General features: G+C 48.8%; 2 protein-coding genes across 2 annotated transcripts in view; one reads left to right on the plus strand and one right to left on the minus strand.

The window, feature by feature from the left end:
- LOC147319943 (CXADR-like membrane protein) overlaps positions 1–22,170 on the minus strand; it is a 107,903-nt gene that overhangs the window by 69,223 nt on the left and 16,510 nt on the right. The window lies entirely within an intron of this gene.
- On the plus strand, positions 11,075–14,346 carry LOC147319945 (uncharacterized). The gene is made up of 3 exons (XM_086307383.1): positions 11,075–12,383; positions 12,462–12,826; positions 14,287–14,346. Exons 1-3 carry the CDS (start codon positions 11,075–11,077, stop codon positions 14,344–14,346), a joined length of 1,734 nt encoding a protein of 577 aa, XP_086163509.1.

Raw genomic sequence — 22,170 nt, forward strand, 5'->3', positions numbered from 1 at the left:
TCCACGGAGGACCTCTGTTTGACCCTCCGTATTAGGGAGGTGGAGGTTCGCGCTAAGGAGCTTGAAGTGCAAGCTATGCACCTCCGTGTTAGAGCTTTGGAGTTAGAGCGCAAGCCCGCCGCTGCCTCAACACCTGTTTCCGCTGCCTCCACACCTGTCTCGGGTCGCCCTGACACATCCACAGTTACTTCAACAAGTTTTGACATCACCAAACATGTTACACTAGTACCTCCGTTTCGGGAGGCTGAGGTTGATTCCTATTTCAGTGCTTTTGAGCGTATAGCAGCTACATTGAATTGGCCTAACGAGTTTTGGGCACTGCTACTCCAGTGTAAGTTAATCGGCAAGGCTCAAGAAGTATGTACTAGCCTTTCCGTTAATGACAGCCTCCAATATGATATTGTGAAAAAATCCATTCTGCGCGCGTATGAATTAGTTCCTGAGGCTTACGTCACAAATTTCGTAAAAGTGAAAAGACCGCTGATCAAACTTTTGTGGAATTTGCCCGTGAGAAACATCGCTTGTTTGAACGCTGGATGCAAGCCAGCAAAGTGAAGGATATTGAGGGATTGAAGGAATTGGTACTTTTAGAAGAATTTAAGAAGTGTCTCCCGGATCAGTTAGTAGTTTATTTAAACAAGCAGAAAGTGATGTCCCTGGAAAAAAGTAGCAGTTTTAGCGGACGAATTTACCCTCACACATAAAAACATTTTCTCACATGAGGCAGCACGAGAAGTGAGGGGAGGGCAGGAAAAGAGACAAAAATCTCCTAAACAGACCCGAAGGGCGAGACAGGAGGAAACTGAAAGGCGGGAATGTTTTTATTGCCGTGAGTCTGGTCACCTGATTGCCTGTTGTCCTGCACTGCGGAAGAAGGAGCAGCGCAGATGGTCTAACGGACCCGTGGGGCTCATTAAAGTAGTTTCCCCACCTATATGTCCTGATCGGATACAGGGGTGTGACCCAGAAATGGAGGGAGAGTCACGTTTGAAACCATTCCTTTCCCAAGGCTTCGTTTCGGTAACAGGAGAAGAGAAGGACAGGATCCCTATCACTATTCTCCGAGACACTGGAGCACATCAATCTTTTATGTTAGATGATGTGTTGCCACTGTCGGATAAAACCGCCTGCCACACGGATGTGTTGGTGTGGGGAATTGAAATGAGTGTTCTGCATGCGCCACTCCACAGCATATATTTACACTCACCAATTACAACCGGCCCTGTGAAAGTCGCTGTACGGCGACAGTTGCCGTTTAAAGGTGCGTCATTTATTTTGGGCAGTGATTTGTCCGGGGGAAAAGTGTTCCCACCGCCTGAAGTGGTGGATACCCCTGTTGCTACCGCCTCAGATGGTACTGATCTAAAAGTGACAGTATTTCCCGTTTGTGCTGTTACGCGGGCGCAAGCGCACAAATTTGCTGATGTCGTTAGTTTTGCAGATACGTTTGTGGCTATGGAGCAAAAGCTTTCTGTAGTGGGGAAAGACGGTGTGAAAAAAAATGCAGTGTGCTACATTTAATGCCGGAATTGGGTGGAGATGTGAATAAAGAAGCTTTGATAAGCACTCAGGAAAATGACAAGTCTTTAAGTTCCTGTTTTGCAGCCGTTGTTACGGCCGGGGAAAGCCCCCTTCCCCGTTTTTTCCTGCAGGATGGCGTGTTAATGAGGTGGAGGTCCTCAGATCAGAGTGGAACATCAAATGTTACACAGGTGGTGGTATCATCTCAGCATCGTGATCAGGTGCTAAGCTTAGCACATGATGCTGGCATGGCTGGGCACCTCGGAATAACTAAAACTTATTACCAAGTGTTGCGTAATTTCTTTTGGCCTGGCTTAAAAAAACATGTAGCTTCTTACTGTTGATCTTGTGCTACCTGCCAGTTGGTGGGCAAACTCAATAAACCCATTCCACCTGCGCCGTTATCTCCTATCCCTGTAATGAGTGAACCTTTTGAAAAAGTAATACTAGACTGTGTAGGACCGTTGCCGAGAACAAAAGCCGGCTGTCGGTATATTCTTACGGTAATGTGCTCAGCAACGAGAAAGCAGTAATTAAAGCTTTGATCAAATTCTTTTCTGTGTTTGGGTTGCCGAAAATCATTCAAACAGACCAAGGCACCAACTTCATGTCCAGAGTCTTTGCACAGATTGGGCAGGGATAGCTCAGTAGGTAGAGTGGTAGCCCCATGATCGGAAGGTCGGGGGTTCGACTCCACTGAACGGCTACCCTGAGGTACCCCTGAGCAAGGTACCGTCCCTACACACTGCTCCCCGGGCGCTGCATTGGTGGCTGCCCACTGCTTCACTGGGTGAATGGGTTAAATGCAAAGGAACTATTTCCCTATGGGGACTTACACACACTTTACACTTTACAGATTGTTAAAGAACTACATGCCAAGCATGTTACATCTAGTCCATATCACCCCGAAAGTCAAGGTGCTTTGGAAAGGTTCCACCAAACTCTTAAAGTTATGTTACGTAAGTTCTGTTTGGAGTCTGGTAGGGGGTGGGATGAGGGGTTGCCCCTATTGTTGTTTGCTGTTAGAGAGGCTAAACAGGAGTCCCTGGGATTTAGCCCCGCTGAGTTGGTTTTCGGACATGTGATCCGAGGCCCTCTCCAACTTTTGAGGGAAAAATGGCTGTCGGAGACCCCGGACGTGAGTCGGCTTCGAGACAGGCTTCGCCTAGTGTGGAAAATAGCCGGGGAAAACCTAAAGCAAGTGCAAACTAAAATGAAAGCTCGATTTGACAAAAAGTCTGTGGTTAGAAGTTTCCAACCAGGGGAGGAAGTGTTGATGTTATTGCCCGTGGTGGGGTCCAGTTTACTAACGCAGTTCGCTGGTCCTTACAGTGTTGAATGTAAACTCGACAATAACCACTATGTGATTCGCACTCCAGATCGGCGGCGAAAAACCAGGGTTTGTCATGTGAATACGTTGAAACTATTCCATCCACGTGCACAAAATACAACAGCGCCCCCGGTGTGCGCTGTTGCCATCCTCCCCACTTACAAACTGTCGGATGACGGATTATCTGGGAGGGATGATGCATTAGGTAGTGGGCATCTGAAAAACTCTTTCATTTTAAATGATCTTGAATCATTTGTTGCCGACTTACCTGAAACTGCTCGAACTGACATCATTACTCTGATAAAAAAATAACTTTTCACTGATCACCCATGCCAAACCACTGTCTTATGTCATGACATTGATGTAGAGGGGCATAAGCCAATTAAACAACATGCGTACCAGGTGAATCCATTGAAAAGGGAAATAATGCAGAGAGAAGTCAATTATCTCCTAGAGCATGGCTTAGCCATTCCAAGTGCTAGCGCATGGAGCTCTCCATGTGTGTTAGTGCCCAAGTCTGACAATACTCCTCGATTCTGTACGGATTACCGAAAGGTAAATGCGGCCACTAAAGCAGACTCTTTCCCATTACCTAGGATGGATGACTGTGTTGATGGTGGGTGGGATCCGCTACTTATGTGACCAAACTGGATTTATTAAAGGAATATTGGCAGGTTTCTTTAACTGCTAAAGCATCTGAGATCTCTGCATTCGTTACCCCCAATCACTTCCTTCAGTGTGATGCCCTTTGGCTTGCGTAATGCACCAGCCACATTTCAGCACCTGATGGCTAAGGTTTTGGCCGGGGTCCCTAACTGTGATGCCTACTTAGATGATGTGGTCATTTATTCTGCTTCCTGGAGCGATCATCTCCAAACCCTCTTAACTATTTTTAAGCGTTTTGAGGAAGTATCGCTCACTGTAAATCTGACCAAATGTGAGTTCGGGAAAGCAACCATCACCTACCTTGGAAAGCAGGTGGGTCATGGGCGAGTGTGCCCCGTGACCGCGAAGGTAGAGGCTGTTATTGAGTTTCCGATTCCACAAACAAGGAGGGGGTTACGCCGCTTCCTCGGAATGTGTGGCTACTACCGAAGTTTCTGTAAAAACTTTGCCTCCGTAGTCGCTCCCCTAACTGACCTGGTCAGCCTGACCAAACTCTTGATATGGACTCTGGCGTGCCAAACTGCTTTTGAGTCAGTGAAAACTCTACTGTGCAGTGCCCCAGTTTTAGCAGCACCTAACTTTGAATCCCCGTTTAAGTTGGAGGTGGACGCCACCGCAACTGCAGCGGGTGCGGTTCTGCTGCAGGCAGATCAACACGGAGTGGACCGTCCAATCTGCTATTTCTCGAAGAAATTCAATAAACACCAAGTGAACTATAACACTAACTAATAATGCAATCACTATTAAGGAGGCAAGAGTGCAGCTGAAGTGTTAATAGTTATCATAATAAAGTGACTGAGATAGACAATTTTTCAGCTGGCAAATATATCTTCTTTTGATAAATTTGATCTGTGTAGTCCTACTATCAATATTATTTCACATATCCAATTCAGGGTTGGGGGGTTCAGACTCCTAGACCTAAAGTTGTGCTCCCCCCCCCCCCCAACTTTAGTGCTCTCTGTCAAAATTGACCAGTCTGTTTTAACAGCTCTGAAATTAGCATGACAAACATTTTTCACCAACAAATTCGGTTCAGTGGGTGGTTCAATGGGTCATTCAGTGGGCCATTCAGGAGTCAGAGGCCAAAGGGGGGGGGGGGGGGGATTCCCATTAATTTCCTATGGCAGTCACTTTCGACCGGGAATATCCCAGATTGATTAAAACACTCAAAGTTCAATGAAAAGAGGTGCTCATCACTTTTATATGTTCAAGTGCATAGTGTGGCGGATGTCATAAGGGCTCGAGGCAATCGGATGTAAAACACAATATTTATGAGTTTTTTAAGTTGGCAAATTTGCCCTGCACGTGACAGGAAGGCTAGAGGGTCCGAGCTGCAGTACTCCCTGGACAGGTCACCAGTCTGTCACAGGACTAATGTTGCATATTAGCGACTCAGTCACATCTGTAATTGCACAAGACTGCAGGTTTATTTGTACACGGTGGACTGACCAATGGGAAAGTTATTACCCACATATGAAAACAATCAGGGCAATCACAAAGCATGTAGTAAAACTAGAGCACAGCATGTAAAAAACACGGTTCAAAGTAAGGCAGGAAATGCACTATCAAGACTAACATCAAACAAAGGTAGGAGTGGAGGTCAAAGACGAGACAACATTCCCCAGCAGACCCCAAGCAGCTGGGGAAAGAGGGTGGCTGGGTGACGGTGAGGAGGAAGCATAGTCTTAAACGGAAGCCCCAGGTACACCCCCAATCTGTTCATGTGTCTAACCATTTTTACCCACTCTGCGACACACCCGCCGGGGGTCAAACTCTGGTAATTGGTGATTCTGTTCTGTTCAGACATGTGAAGCTAGAGACACTGGCAACCATAGTCAATTGTCTTCCAGGGGCCAGAGCAGGCGACACTGAAGGAAATGTAAAACTGCTGGCTAAGGGTAAACGTAAATTCAGTAAAATAATAATTCACGTCGGCAGTAATGACACCCGGTTATGCCAATCGGAGGTCATTATAATCAATATTGAATCAGTGTGTAACTTTGCTAAAACAATGTCGGACTCTGTAGTTTTCTCTGGTCCCCTCCCCAATCAGACCAGGAGTGACATGTTTAGCCGCATGTTCTCCTTAAATTGCTGGCTGTCTGAGTGGTGTCCCAGAAACGATGTGGGCTTCGTAGATAATTGGCAAACCTTCTGGAGGAAACCTGGTCTTGTTAGGAGAGACGGCATCCATCCCACTTTGGATGGAGCAGCTCTCATTTCTAGAAATAGGGACAAATTTATTAAACCCCCCAAAATATGACTATCCAGAGTTGGGACCAGGAAGCAGAGTTGCAGTCTTACACGCCTCTCTGCAGCTTCTCTCCTCCTGCTACCCCCTAAGTGCATATGAGAGCATGAGGGTGGGAATGGATGTTTGTGTACCTAAACCCAGTTCTTAGAGTACACTTGGGGAGTGTGATCGTGTGTACAGTGTCTCTCTATGTCTGTCTCCACGTTGGGTGAGTGTGGAGTAATTGCATATGAGAGCATGAGGGTGGGAATGGATGTTTGCATCTGTGTGTGCCTGTATGTCTGTGTCTATATTTCAGGTTGGGTATCAGACGCTACCTCTCTGGGGACATCTCAGGCCCTCCAAGGTATGGAGGCCTATCTCCCCCAACACCTTCCCCTGCCAGTGGCAGACGCCCTCAGACATCGGTGCGTTGGTGGTTCTTTGTGTCCGGGGATGGGCGTACAGGTACACACCGGCTCACTCGTCGGGGCCGGGAGCCTGGAGCTCGCTCGGGCCACTTCGGGGGTGGGGTGCCCTCATCCTCTCGGCCTGGGGCTCGGTCACTCTGGCACAGCTGGCTGCTGGCGAAGCTCACGGGCATGTCACTGCAATCCCCCCTGAGTGCGAGTGTAACTACCGCCCCCCCGGAGTGAAGCGGAAAAAAAGTGCGAGAGAGAGGGTGAGAGAAAGAGGGAAAAAAACCACGGCTCGGAATAAGGAGCTGGCTCGCGTCGTTCACTTCAAAGAGTCAGCTCTAAGAACCGTTTTGTTCGCGACCGACACATCACTACTGTGTTGGCTAAAGAAGCTGACGCTTGCATGCAATGCTTTGTTGCCAGCACAAACTAGACAGACCGTGGTTGGTTTTCTGAAAGAGCATTTAAATGGCCCGCCCCTCCCCCTTCTCCTGCCTCCAAAAATGAGAGAGCAGGCTACTATGGGGAACATGGCTGCCACTGCTGTGGACACCAGATAGGCAGGTCATGGGCTGGGTCCCCTCCCACACCTGTTGCTGATTCACTGCTGGTCCCTCCCACAGCGTCCCTCCCATGGCTCCGCCTCTGTGACGCCTAGGTCGGTTGAGGTTGACTATCAGGTGGCGGATGTTGAAGCTTCCATCCTCTCTCAGGTGTTGCCCACCTGTCCCTGGGCTGCCCCCTGCTGGTCCCCAGGCACAGTGTCGGGCGAGATGGGTCCCTTCGGCTCTTGATTGGAGCATGCCGGGTGTGGGAATTAGCCCTTCCTGAGGTGCCATCTAGTCCCTCAGCACGTCCTGCCTCAGGTGCCGCAGCTGCCTGATTGGTCTGGTTGCAGGCAGTTGAGTGCCCTGCCTCCCAGCATTTATGGTCCCCTGCCCGCAGTTGGTTGCTGCCGTGCATGGCGGGTGTAGTTGCCTTTGACCCCTCCTCCAATAGCCCCCCCCCCCCCCCCCCCCCGGGTCCCTAGTTGCCACTTCGGGCCTTCCCTGGGCAGGGCGGCATGCCCTAACAGGGCGTGAGGGTTACTTATGCCCTGCTGGTGGCTTGACATGACAGCTGCAGGCGGCTGGGCATGGAGTGCCCGCCCCAATCCTGTGCCTCTCAAGCTAAATGGGGATGATGGCTGCAGTGTTCCCTCCCATGGCCCCGCCTCTGCGAGGCCTGGGCCGGTAGAGATTGATTATCGTGAGGTGGATGTTGAGGAAGTTCCATCCCCTCTGGCTACCACTGGAGTGGGGCCCGGACGAGTGAACCCATGTCTGGGTCGCCTGATTCCAGGCCCCTCCCACAGCATTACCTCCCATGGCCCTGCGTCTGTGAGGCCTGGGCTGGTGAAGGTTGATTGTCAGGAACTTGATGTTTATGAGCGACCAGGGTTGGCTGATGGAACTGCCTGTCTACCCTGCGGCCACCTCGCTGTGAAGAAGCTGAGGGGCCTATGCAGGCGTGTTCATGTTCAGTTGAGGCGGGGAGGACGCGGAGCCTAGGCTCCGCTGTCCTCCAGCTGCCCTCCTCCCTCCTGACATCCTTTGAGTGGGGCCAAGTGGCCAGCACTGCTGTAGCCTGTGTTCCCCTGGCATATTGCCCGTGCTTCGGCGGTTTTATACACCAGTCGGACCTCGCTGCATCTGATGGATCGGCCAGCGGTTGACAGTTCTCCGGCCTTCGGCGCTGGCTCTCTGTCTGGCAGATTGCCCAAATGTTGCAGGTCTACGTGGCTGGCAGAGCCGGCTTAGTGAGCTGACATCCCCGACGAGTCATGTCCCTGGCTGCAATCCAGCTCTAGGCTGTCTTCTCCTGGCGTGTTGCCCGCATTCGCCGGCTTACGCGCCAGTTTGACCTCGCTGTGGCGAGTAAGCGTTCACCAGCCTATTTTAGCTGGATTATCTCTGGCATATCAGCTGCTGCAGCTCCTGGCTGTGTTCCCCTGGCATATTGCCCGCATTCACCGGTTTACACGCCAGCCGGACCTCACTGTGTCTGATTCTTCAGCCGGCGAGTGAGTGTTCTCCAGCCTGTACGGTGCAGAATGGCTGCTATGCCCTCGTGACGAACCTTGGGTCGCTCATCACTTGGGTCCTCTGTGGCCTGAGCCACCAGCCCTTCCCCTTTCATGGATGGTGCAGGTCAGCTGCTCTGCTCCTGGAACAGGCCCAGAGCCTCGTCCTAGCCCGGCCATCCACTGAGTGGGCGAGCTGCTGCAAAAGGCTCTCTCTCCCTGGCACTATGTCACTGTCTAGAGGATGGACGGGTCACATCCCTAGCTTGACCTGCGGTTGCTGGCTGTGTTCCCCTGGCATGTTGCCCGCTTTGCCGGCTTACATGCCAGTCGGACCTCGCTGTGGCGAGTGAGAGTTCTCCAGCCTGTAGCGCCGACTCTGCCTGGCATTGCCCGCATGTCGTAGGCCTATGCAACCAGCAGGATGCTACTTGACAGCTTGGTGTGCTGCGTTCCTTGACGGTCTGCCTCACGGTTCCTGGGCTGACCTTGAGCGGCCCTGCGTCACTTGCGGTCACTTGCAGTCCAGCATCCTGCATGACCGGTTCAGGCCAGTCTGGCGTCTGCAGACTGCTGCCTTCGCCCCTTGGCTCGGCCTTTGCGTCTGCGAAGCCCTGACCAGGGTGGTGTGCCTATTACGTTGTCACTGACTCCCGGCACCTTCACTCTCGGCAGTTCAGTTGCACTGTCTCCTCGCGGGGTGTGTGTCTTACAGAGTTACCCCGTACATATGGAATATGTAACGGTGTGGAGAGATAGTCTCCTGAAAGCGCTGTAACTAAGTTTAAGAATATAATCCACCCACTGTTAGCATCTTTAATACCCTGTACCAACACAGAGCAGAGCAGCTACCTGAACGCTACGCCAACAGAGGTCGATCATCTTGTTAATATTTTACCTCCTCACTACGTACGACTCTGGATACTGTAGCTCCAGTGAAAACTAAGGTCTCTAATCAGAAGTACCTGACTCCGTGGTATAATTCTCAAACATGTAGCCAAAAGTAGATAACTCGTAAGCTGGAGAGGAAATGGCGTGTTACAAATTTAGAGGATCATCATTTAGCCTGGAGAAATAGTTTGTTGCTTTAGAATCAGAATCAGAATCAGAATGGGGTTTATTGCCAGATGTTGAGGTTTACAACATTAGGTAATTGCTGCGGTGCTTCAGTGCAAACAGTGTCATAAATAGCACTTAAATAGACATGAAAAAAATAAATAAAATAAAATAAAATAAAAGTAAGAATAAGAATTAAAAGTGCTATGTAGAAAGATATATACATGAGTGCAGGTGGTGATCAGTGCCAAACATGAAATGATGCAGTGACACAGCGTAGGGTCATGTGTTAGTGGCGGGGACAGTCATATGGTTATTGTTCATGTGTCCAACAGCAGAGGGGAAGAAACTGTTCTTGTGGCGAGACGTTCTGGTGCGAATGGACCGGAGAAAGCCCTCCGCAAAGCCAGAACATCTTACTATTCGTCACTGATTGAAGAAAATAAGAACAACCCAGGTTTCTTCAGCTCTGTAGCCAGGCTGACAAACAGTCAGAGCTCTGTTGTGCCAACCATCCCTTTAACGTTAACTAGTAATGACTTCATGAACTTCTTCACAAATAAAATTTTAATCATTAGAGAAAAAATTACCAATAATCATCCTACAGATATAATATTATCTACAGCTACTCTTAGTACCATTGATGTTAAGTTAGACTCTTTTTCTCCAATTGATCTTTCTGAGTTATCAGAATCAGAATCAGAATACTTTATTGATCCCTGGGGGAAATTATTTTTAGTTAACTTCAATAATTACTTCCTCCAAACCATCAACGTGTCTTTTAGACCCCATTCCTACAAAACTGCTCAAAGAAGTCCTGCCATTAATTAATGCTTCAAACTTAAATATGATCAACCTACCTCTAATAATCAGCTATGTACCACAGGCCTTCAAGCTGGCTGCAGTTAAACCTTTACTTATAAAGCATCTCTAGACCCAGCAGTCTTAGCTAATTATATGCCAATCTCCTTTTTGCTAAAGCATATAGTTAGGGCTGGACCAGGTGACCCTGAATCCTCCCTTAGTTGTGCTGCAATAGACGTAGGCTGCCGGGGATTCCCATGATGCATTGAGTTTTTCCTTTCCAGTCACCTTCCTCACTCACTATGTGTTAACAGACCTCTCTGCATTGAATCTGTTAGGATGCCTGGGTCGTCGACCCAGGGTTTTTGAGTTTATGATATTATTTATACTGTCTAGTTTTTGGTTTCTTTGAGTTCTGTCTTATGGCTTAGGTCTCTGTCTTCTTTAGTTGCTCTGTCTCCCCTATCACCTGCATCCCCTTGTCTAGTTCGCGTCTATGTGTATCTTAAGTTCCTATATCCCCGTGTTCAGTCAGTGTTTTGTGTCTGCCCTGTTCCCACGTCTCTGTTCCCTTTGTAGTGCCTGCTTATGAGCCTGTGTCTTTGTTCAGTCTGTGTTATGCATTTCCTGTTTTACTTTGAAGGTCTGTGTCTTATCTCAGTGTGTTCAGTTTACGCTTCTTTGGTCTCGTCAGTTCTGATTTGCCCCAGCTGTGTTTCCCTCCTGTTACTCATTCCCTGATTGCTCCCTCTGTGTATTTAAGCCCAGTGTTTCTCTGTGTCTGTGTCGCGATCTACCGTTTTCCTAGCTGTGTGTTCTGTCATTTCTCTAGTTTAAGTTTGTTTTGAGTTTTTTCAGTTATGTTATATTTTGAGTATTAAATTAAAGCCTTTTTTGAGTTCACGTCTGTCTCCGGAGTCTGCACCTTGGGTCCTATTCCGGCCTGCACACAGCCATACCTAACAGAAGATCGCGACCAGAACATGGACCCTGCAGACTCTTTTTCCTTTGAGTTCAACGGCGAGATGGAGCGGCTGGTGCGCCTGCTCGACCGTATCGCCCAGTCCCCGGATTTAAGGACCATGGCAGTGGGGCTGAGCGCGGTGGAGGCCATCATTCGGCATAATCCCCAGCTTAGCCAGTTCGCTAAGGACACTGAGTTGGGGAACACCATAACTGCCTGGAGAGAGCAGGTCAGGGCTAGTGAGCTTGCTCTCTCCCTCACTACATCTTCCCCACCGCTGCCGCAGGACAACGCACACTCTGCTTCATCGCCACTGCAGGCTTCCTCCCCTTCCTCACGCCAGCTGGGACCTTGTTCGCCTGTCCGTTCGCCTGCCTTTTTCCTGGCGGCTGTGTGGTCGGAGGATGAGGAGGAGGTCTCCGTTTCTCCACCGGTTCCTGTTCCCTCATCTAAAAGGAAGCGACACCACCGTCGCTCCTCTCCTCGGTCATCCGTTCTGCTTCCTGTCTCCGCTGGAGGGTCCGAGGAACCGCTTCAGCCACCTGTCTCTGCTGGAGGGTCCGAGGAACCGCTTCAGCCACCTGTCTCTGCTGGAGGGTCCGAGGAAACGCTTCAGCCACCTGTCTCCGCTGGAGGGTCCGAGGAAACGCTTCAGCCACCTGTCTCCGCTGGAGGGTCCGGGGAATCGCTTCAGCCCTCTCTTCCTGCTGGAGGGCCCGAGGAGCTCGAGGAGCCCGTTCAGCCTCACGCCACGTCAGCTGGAGGGCCCGAGGAGCCCGTTCAGCCTTCTGCCACGTCAGCTGGAGGGCCCGAGGAGCCCGTTCAGCCTTCTGCCACGTCAGCTGGAGGGCCTCCTCTTCCTGCTGGAGGGTCCGAGGGGCCCGTTCAGCCGTCTGTCTCCGCTGGAGGGTCCGAGGGGCCCGTTCAGCCGTCTGTCTCCGCTGGAGGGTCCGAGGGGCCCTTTCAGCCACCTGTCTCCGCTGAGGGGTCCGAGGGGCCCGTTCTGCCACCACCGGCTCCACCGCCTGGTCCGGCCTCCGAGTCTGCAGCTCCGTCTGGTTCTGCCTCTGCAGCTCCGCCTGGTCCGGCCTCTGAGTCTGCAGCTCCGCCTGGTCCGGCCTCTGCAGCTCCGCCTGGTCCGGCCTCTGCAGCTCCGCCTGGTCCGGCCTCAGCCTCTGCAGCTCCGCCTGGTCCGGCCTCAGCCTCTGCAGCTCCGTCTGGTCCGGCCTCAGCCTCTGCAGCTTCGCCTGGTCCGGATTCAGCCTCAGCCTCTGTTCCTGCTTCGCCTCCGCCTGGTCCAGCTTCGGCCTCAGCCTGTGCTACGCCTGGTCCAGCTTCGGCTTCTGCTTCGCCTGGTCCGGCCTCAGCCTCTGCAGCTCCGCCTGGTCCAGTCTCCGAGTGTTCAGCTTCGTCTGCTCCTGAGGTCTCCATGCTGTCTGTTCCTGCACGTCTTGCCCGGCCTGCACGTCCTGTCCGGCCTGCTCGTCCTGCACGTTCTGTCCGGCCGATGACTGGACGTCGTTGCCGTCATGGACAGCCCCCTGAACTACGCCGCCGTCGCTGCCTCCCGCCCGGCCGGCCTCCTGACCTGCTCCGCCGCCGTCGGTGCCTCCCGCCTGGCCGGCCTCCTGAACTGTTTTCTGGGCTCTTGGACCATCAGCCTCCGGGCCGCCCCCCTGACCTACCCAGGTTTGGACTGTTGTGCCGTCAGCCTCCGGGCCGGCCCCCTGAACTTTTTTTTGAGACTATTGCCTGGGCCTCTGCACCTTTCGTGAGCTCTTTTGTTTGTTTGCTTTTGGACTTTCCCTGGGCCTTGGTGCTGTTGTTTTGGACTTTGTTTCTGTGTTTTGTTCTGTTGCTTTCCGGGCTCCAGTGTTTGCACTTTTTTTTTTTGTTTTGTTGTTTCTGGCTCCTTGTTTTGTTTCGAGCCCTCCATCCTGTTTCCCCCGCCGCCCACCCTGGTTGGGTTGTTTTTGTTTTTTTTGATTTTGATGTTTTGGTTTGGGCTGTCTGGAAGCCAGCCCTTAAGGGGGGGGGGGGTACTGTTAGGATGCCTGGGTCGTCGACCCAGGGTTTTTGAGTTTATGATATTATTTATACTGTCTAGTTTTTGGTTTCTTTGAGTTCTGTCTTATGGCTTAGGTCTCTGTCTTCTTTAGTTGCTCTGTCTCCCCTATCACCTGCATCCCCTTGTCTAGTTCGCGTCTATGTGTATCTTAAGTTCCTATATCCCCGTGTTCAGTCAGTGTTTTGTGTCTGCCCTGTTCCCATGTCTCTGTTCCCTTTGTAGTGCCTGCTTATGAGCCTGTGTCTTTGTTCAGTCTGTGTTATGCATTTCCTGTTTTACTTTGAAGGTCTGTGTCTTATCTCAGTGTGTTCAGTTTACGCTTCTTTGGTCTCGTCAGTTCTGATTTGCCCCAGCTGTGTTTCCCTCCTGTTACTCATTCCCTGATTGCTCCCTCTGTGTATTTAAGCCCAGTGTTTCTCTGTGTCTGTGTCGCGATCTACCGTTTTCCTAGCTGTGTGTTCTGTCATTTCTCTAGTTTAAGTTTGTTTTGAGTTTTTTCAGTTATGTTATATTTTGAGTATTAAATTAAAGCCTTTTTTGAGTTCACGTCTGTCTCCGGAGTCTGCACCTTGGGTCCTATTCCTGCCTGCACACAGCCATACCTAACAGAATCATATCTGTTATTAATCTCTGCCTCTCTTCCACAGCATGTCTTTATCCTGTCTTCCTTCTCTCACACCAACCAATTTGCATTCAGTCATTAGTTACTATTCATCTCTGGCTGTGTCCCCTCTTCCTCCCTTCACCCCTAACCTGTTGTGGCAGATGGCCCCGCCCCTCCCTGAGCCTGGTTCTGCCGGAGGTTTCTTCCTGTTAAAAGGGAGTTTTTCCTTCTACTGTCACCAAAGTGGTTGCTCATAGGGCTTCATATGATTGTTGGGTTTTTTCTGTATATATTATTGTACGATCTACTGTGCAATATAAAGTGCCTTGAGGCGACTGTTGTTGTTGTGATTTGGCGCTATATAAATAAAATTGAATTGAATTAAAAGTTAGTAACTAAATTCCACAGGGTTCTGAGCTGGAACACATATTCTTAATATGAACAGTGAGGGACTGACACACACACCTTCATACACCAAGTTACTTTTTGCACAATACTCAGTCTTTTGCACTTTTCTATAGCACTGTTGTGTCTGCACTGTCTTGTGTACTGTGTACAGCTTCATTCACTTCCGCCTACTTGCAAAGGGGAAGCCATTTCTCTGCTTCAGAGACTTTGAGAAAGCAATCCATGCCTTTATTTCACCTCGCCTCGACTTCTGCAACAGTCTCTACTCTGATGTTACTTCGTCGTTGTTATGTTATTGTATGGTTGATTGTCATTTATGCTTAGAAATATCTACTCATATATGCTTAGAGTTGTATAATCAATGTCATGTTGGTAGAGGTTTGATCCTTAATAGTCTGCAAAGGCTTGGTGTGCATTCCAGAGTGTTCTGGCATTCACACCTACATCCTGGGAGCATGAGAGAGGTCGTACCTTGTCTTATTGTTTTTTGGTAGGATAAACGTAGCTATGTCAGCACCAGCTTTGGGGAGTCTTCACAGGGTCACATCTTGACCCCCCCCCCCCCCCCCACCCACACACACACACACACACACACACACGCACACACACAGGCAAGGTGCTCTTTGTGTGTATGTAGACGTCATATGTTAATGAACCTATGTATATTCATGTGAGCGCAATAAAAGAACAATGTTATGGGGGAGCGGACGAGAGCGACTGGGGTCAAGCGAAGGAACGGCACTTGTCGTGGTTCTCTCCCTCATGCATGAGTAACACGAAGAACTTTGCCTACTTGGTGTTCAATGCTTTTGTTGTGTAATTAAATTGTCTTGAACGTTACAGCGAATAGGTTTATGTGCTAGACAGACCTAACAGTCATCTATTGGCTGACTACAGCTGGTTCAAAATGCTGCAACAAGGCTTCTGACTGGCAAGTGGAAGCGAGAGCACATATCCCCTATACTTGCCTTGCTACACTGGCTGCCAATAAGTTTTCGAATTGATTTTAAGATCTTGACACTTGTTTTTAAAACATTGCATGGACTAGCTCCTATATATCTTTCTGATCTTTTAAATTGGTATAGGGCTTTGGAGCATGATGTCATGGGAGGGGACGTGACTGCCGAGGCACCATTTTAGCAGGCCAAACAAAGGGCTAAAGGAGCGAAAGCATCAGCAAAGGTTCGCCCTTGCTGTGTTGTAAGTTGTTAGATCACATGACCGGGAAGGGAATAAGCTGGAAAATGGGCTCGCTTTTTATTCTTTACCCACTTAGAAGCAACGTGCGGGAGCTTATGTATCGGATGTTACCAAAAGAGGGCATCTAGCCTGGATAGCAGCTGTGAGACGAGTAGGATCTAAATAAGTTCATATTACTCTTTATAGCCTATTGGTTTTATAGGTCATAGCAAATTAGAACAAACATCCTAATGAGTGATTTTGTAGATATACGTTCTATAGAGTTCCTAATTGTTTTTCATTATTGTAGCAAACCAGCCTATGAAATGGATAAAACAAATCCTGACTGGGTTCCAACGCTACACATGGGGCACTACGAAATCCCTGCTTCAAACCACATGCTACATACTAGAGATGGACCGATCCGATATTACGTATCGGTATCGGTCCGATACTGACCTAAATTACTGGATCGGATATCGGAGAAAAATAAAAAATGTAATCCGATCCATTAAATATCACGAAAGCACCTCAGAAAACTTGCAACACGCCGTAACTCACCTCAGAACGTTAGCACGTCGGAGCAGTATGCATCACGTGATAGAGCGGCTGTGGCATGCGGGACCTGTGGTGGTCTGGATAGCATGTGGAGCTTCGCTAGCAACCCGGCATTTCATCTCCGACAAAGTTATCCCCGAGAGAAATAAAGCAAGTGTGTAAGTCCATCTCTGAATGTTTGTAAAGCATTCCTGCGTTAAGCTTAACAAGCGATATATGGAGCGACTGCCTCTTCTTGCTGCTACTTCAATCATGAAACTGATCAATGATCAGCTGATCGGCTTTTCTGTCACGAGTCCGTGTCTCTTGTTTGCTTTTGGCCCACTTTGCACCAGAAAGAGGAAACCAGCAGCTGAACAACAGCAGCACATTTAAGCTTGATCAGCTGTTGTTAGAATTTATTTAATATTACTTTCTACACCAGGATCTTTTTCTACGTAGCTGACGGCTGGTAACTGTGCAGGGGCGGATCTAGCAAAGTTTAGCCAGGGGGGCCAATAGGGCATTAACAGGGAAAAGGGGGCACAAAGACATACTTTTCTTTCTTATTCTCATTTAAAATGTCTTGTTTTTAATAATTAATTATCTGACACCCAAAGTTTTAATTTGATGTAAAATGAATAGAAGTCAATTACTGTATATAGTGACTATTAAGTCTAATATACCCTAGTAAGCTATAGTACTTTTTCCTTTGGGAAGGTACCATCTGTGCAGTCTGCAATTTTGTTGAAGAAAGCTGTTGAATCTATTTAATATTTCTTGAAAAATAATTGATTTCTGTGCATTTTTTTTCACACTGCATCAAATTAAGGTTGATTATGTTGATTAAGCATCATGAGGTGGCGCGTGAGGGGTGGTTCCCTATTTTTTATTTATTTATTTTTGTTGTTGCTGGGAGTTGGAACCCTATTAGTTAGGTTGCTTAATATTTATGCTAAGTACTCTTTAAAATACCAGAATAGGGAGGATGGTGTAGGTTTAAGTTTATTAGATTGATCAGTATTGCTGAACTATGAAATATTCTCTTTTGCATACAGGTATAACAGAATAGCTTTAGTGTAGTTGTTGTTTTAAACTTGAGTATGAACTTATACAAAATGCAGCAAGATATTTAAAAAACAGTTTTGTTGATTAAAAAACACTATATCGGATTCATATCGGTATCGGCAGATATCCAAATTTATGATATCGGTATCGGTATCGGACATAAAAAAGTGGTATCGTGCCATCTCTACTACATACCAGCATGCCAATCAGATTACTTCTTCCATGTGAGGGTGAACATGTGCCCCAGTGTGGTAGTAAAACCAGGGAAACATGCTCTTGTTAAATACTCTTAAAAGTCTTGTGCTGTATATGTAGTGTTAAGTTTTCAAAAGAGAGTAAATTACAGAATGCTAGTAGTGGGTGATATTATTTAAATGCTGTCATGATTTTATGTGAACATTTTGTCGTTTGTAAACTATTAATGACATTGATTCTACATTGTTACTGATGTGATGTTCTACAAAGTGGTTTTAATTTAAAAAAAAAAGGCAAACATTTATTTGTTTCTTTATTCAACTTTTCAACAGTGTTACTTATATGTAGTAAGTACATATTCAGTAAATGCAAATTATTTACATGGCAATGCACGTCAGGCACAAATGTAGACCCCCTAAATCAGGGGTGTCAAACTCAAATACACAGTGGGCCAAAATTCAAAACTGGAACAAAGTCGCGGGCTAACATTAATATTTATTGGAAAAAAAAAATCTTCCTCCAGATATAAGAATGAATCTCTTCTTATGGAGTCAAACAAGTTTTGCTGAAAAACTGAATATGGAACAAGCAAAGCTTAAATACTAGACAATATATATATATATATATATATATATATATATATATATATATATATATATATATCAGCTGGATAGTGTAGACTACACGCCTTTGGAGCAGAGGGTCGCAAGTTCGATTCCTGCCTGGGGCGTCTGTATCCAGTAAGGGTCCTAAGGCTAGACCCCCTATGCTAAGCAAGCCTACCGCAGACATGAGCGAGACAGATAAATATGAAGGCATGCCGGCTCGGACGTCGCCCGGATCAACAAGGTCCGCGTCAGGTGTTGAGGAACCAGGGCACCCTGACGAAAAGTGGGCTACTGGAACAAGAAGGCATCGGTGGGCAAGAGACGAAAACAGGGCGTTGTTGGAATGCTACTACGCAAGTAACCCCGGCGGAAGGGGCTACATGAATAGGATGCGGGACCTATGGATTCTTCGATATCCAACATCCACAATGACGGCGAAACAACTAGTAGCTCAGTGTTCCAACATTCGAAAGAAGGGACTGCTCTCACAGCTAGAGATTGACGAGGTACAACACAAATGCTATGGCAAGGAGGAGTCAGGACGCCAGGTCAGGGGGGAGATATCATCACCCCCACCCGAGATTGGGTACATAGCCCCAAGTGCGATAGGAGAAGGATCGTTGAGTGCGAGAGGAACTGACCTGAAAAATAGGATCATGGCCAAGCTTGAAACCTGTATCCCCCGTAGTCGGTTACCAAGATTACGTGAAGTACCCTCAGAAGGTCTGCTAGATGATGTTAATGCAGCACTACGGACGATACCTACAACCACGATTACCGACACTAGCAAGCTGATCTACAATACGGCAGCAGTGATCAGTGAGATGCTTGGCTACAAGTTGAACAGCCACAAGGGGCAGTACCCTCCATGGAGAAGGAGGCTAGAGGGCAAGATCAAAGTAGCACGGAGGGAGGTTAGCCAACTAACGGAGTTGCAGAAAGGTGCGACAAAGAAGATGCATAAGAAATACAGCAAGCTGTCCATACCTGAGGCCTTGGAAACTGCCAAGCAAAGACTCATAGCCTTGGCCAGCCACTTGAGGAGGTACACCAGAGAGATAGAAGGCAGGAGAATAAACCAGCTGTTCTCCACAGAACCAGCAAAGGTGTACTCTCAGTGGCAAGGGAACAATAATAAGAGAACAGCACCACCAAGGCTGGAGACGGAGCAATACTGGAAGAGCATATGGGAGAAGGACGCAACCCATAATGGCAATGCTCAGTGGCTAGTGGATCTGAGGGCAGACCACAGCGACCTCCCTGAACAGGGTCCAGTAACCATCACAGTGGCAGATATCCAAGAAAGGGTCTCCAGTATGAAGAGTTGGACAGCACCAGGGCCCGACATGGTTCACGCCTACTGGCTAAAGAAGCTGACTGCACTCCACGAGCGTCTGGCAGCACAAATGAACCAGCTGCTAGTTAACGAGAGACACCCGGAATGGCTAACCGAAGGTCGGACGGTCCTGATCCCCAAGGACCCCAAGAAGGGACCGGTCCCCTCCAACTACCGACCAATAACCTGCCTCAGTACTACATGGAAGCTCCTGTCAGGCATCATATCGGCTAAGATGAATAGGCACATGGGTCAATACATGAGCGGCACACAGAAAGGGATTGGCAAGAATACCAGAGGCGCAAAACACCAGCTACTGGTAGACAGAACAGTCAGTCGAGACTGCAAGACCAGACTGACCAACCTGTGCACTGCCTGGATTGATTACAAGAAGGCCTATGACTCAATGCCCCACAGCTGGATACTGGAATGCCTAGAATTGTACAAGATCAATGGGACCCTAAGAGCCTTCATCAGGAACTCAATGGGGATGTGGCGTACAACACTAGAGGCCAACTCCAAGCCCATAGCACAAGTCACCATCAAGTGCGGGATCTACCAAGGAGATGCTCTGTCCCCACTGCTGTTCTGCATAGGCCTGAACCCCCTCAGTGAGATCATTAACAAGACTGGCAGATGGTAGTCGGATGGTAACAAAGAGAGGGAAGTTAGTCAGAACTGAGGGGATTGAACTACCAGAAGGCAACATTGCAGACATAGAGGACAGTTACAAGTACCTGGGGATCCCGCAGGCGAATGGGAACCATGAAGAGGCCGCTAGAAAAGCTGCAACCACCAAGTACCTGCAGAGGGTCAGGCAAGTCCTGAGGAGTCAGCTGAATGGTAAGAACAAGATCCGGGCCATCAACACGTACGCCCTGCCCGTGATCAGGTACCCTGCTGGGGTAATAGGCTGGCCAAAGGAGGAGATAGAAGCCACTGACATAAAGACAAGAAAGCTCCTTACCATGCATGGAGGGTTTCACCCCAAGTCCAGCACCCTGAGGCTGTACGCTAAGCGCATGGAAGGACAGGCCCCTGCACGGTATGTACCACCGGCAGATAGAGGAGGTGGCTGATATCCAGAAATCCTACCAGTGGCTAGACAAAGCTGGACTGAAAGACAGCACAGAGGCACTAATCATGGCAGCACAAGAACAAGCTCTGAGCACAAGATCCATAGAGGCTGGGGTCTATCACACCAGGCAAGACCCCAGGTGCAGACTGTGTAAAGATGCCCCAGAGACAATCCAGCACATAACAGCAGGGTGCAAGATGCTAGCAGGCAAGGCATACATGGAACGCCATAACCAAGTGGCCGGCATAGTGTACAGGAACATCTGTGTCGAGTATAATCTGGAAGTCCCGAGGTCAAAATGGGAGATGCCCCCAAGGGTGGTGGAGAATGACCGAGCTAAGATCCTGTGGGACTTCCAGATACAGACGGACAAAATGGTGGTGGCTAACCAACCGGACATAGTGGTGGTAGACAAACAGAAGAAGACGGCCGTAGTGATCGATGTAGCGGTTCCGAATGACAGCAATATCAGGAAGAAGGAACACGAGAAGCTGGAGAAATACCAAGGGCTCAGAGAAGAGCTCGAGAGGATGTGGAGGGTGAAGGTAACGGTGGTCCCCGTGGTAATCGGAGCACTAGGTGCGGTGACTCCCAAGCTAGGCGAGTGGCTCCAGCAGATCCCGGGAATAACATCGGAGATCTCTGTCCAGAAGAGCGCAGTCCTGGGAACAGCTAAGATACTGCGCAGGACCCTCAAGCTCCCAGGCCTCTGGTAGAGGACCCGAGCTTGAAGGATAAACCGCCCGCAGGGGTGTGCTGGGTGTATATAATACCAGTAGGCCAGCTCTAATAGTAATGTGGTATGGCTTCGCGGGCCAAATGTAATTAGGCTGCGGGCCAAATTTGGCCCGCGGGCCAGAGTTTGACACCTATGCCCTAAATAAAACATTATGGGTTATTCAGAACAGAACTATGCTTAGAGAAATATTTTCCCATCAGTTGATCCAACTCCTCCACAGTAGCAGGTGGAATTTTTCTTTTTTGAGGACGGCTTCTTTTACCTGTCACTACGGATGGTCTGTTTATGTTTTGATTGAGAGCCTTTTTTGGGGGCAGCTGAAGAGGAGAAGTCTATCTTATGGCCAACCACTGATTGTATCTTGGTCATATTACCCAGCAAAACCCAGTATGCAGGTTCATCTGTAACAGTCCTTGTGCCACAGATCAACACTGTTGCTTCTACACTCAACAAAAATATAAACGTAGAGACCTAAAATTAATTCCAGATACACAATATAACCATCCCTCCCAAACAGTGGTCACAAATCAGTCCAAATGTGTGGTAGTGGGCACATCTGCTATATTGAGATAATCCATCCCACCTCACAGGTGTGCCACATCAGGATGCTGATCTGACATCATGAGTAGTACACAAGTGTACCTCAGACTGCCCACAACAAAAGGCCACCCTGGAATGTGCAGTTTTTTGCGCTATTGGGGGTCTGGGGACCCAGAACCGGTCAGTATCTGGTGTGACCACCATTTGCCTCATGCAGTGCAACACATCGTCGCATGGAGTCTATCAGATTGTCAATTGTGGCCTGTGGAATGTTGGTCCACTCCACTTCAATGGCTGTGCGAGGTTGTTGGATATTCGTGGGAACTGGTACACGCTGTCGTATACGCCGGTCAAGCACATCCCGAACATGCTCAATGGGTGACATGTCCGGTGAGTATGCTGGCCATGCAAGAACTGGGACATTCTCAGCTGCCATCTGCCCTGAACAATGTGAACCATGATTCATCCGTGAAGCGCACACCTCTCCAACGTGCCAGACGCCATCGAATGTGAGCATTTGCCCACAGAAGTCTGTTATGGCGACGAGCTGGAGTCAGGTCAAGACCCCGATGAGGACGACGGGCATGCAGTTGAGCGTCCCTGAGATGGTTTCTGACAGTTTGTGCAGAAATTGTTTGGTTGTGCAAACCAATTGTTCCAGCAGCTGTCTGGGTGGCTGGTCTCAGACGATCTTGGAGGTGAACCTGCTGGATGTGGAGGTCCTGGGCTGGTGTGGTTACACGAGGTCTGCGGTT

Source organism: Aulonocara sp. 'chitande type north' Nkhata Bay, linkage group LG10 (genome assembly GCF_057382095.1).
Source record: "Aulonocara sp. 'chitande type north' Nkhata Bay isolate Kocher_YH1m ecotype deep benthic linkage group LG10, A_spYH_male_GT1.1, whole genome shotgun sequence".
NCBI classification, from domain to species: domain Eukaryota; kingdom Metazoa; phylum Chordata; class Actinopteri; order Cichliformes; family Cichlidae; genus Aulonocara; species Aulonocara sp. 'chitande type north' Nkhata Bay.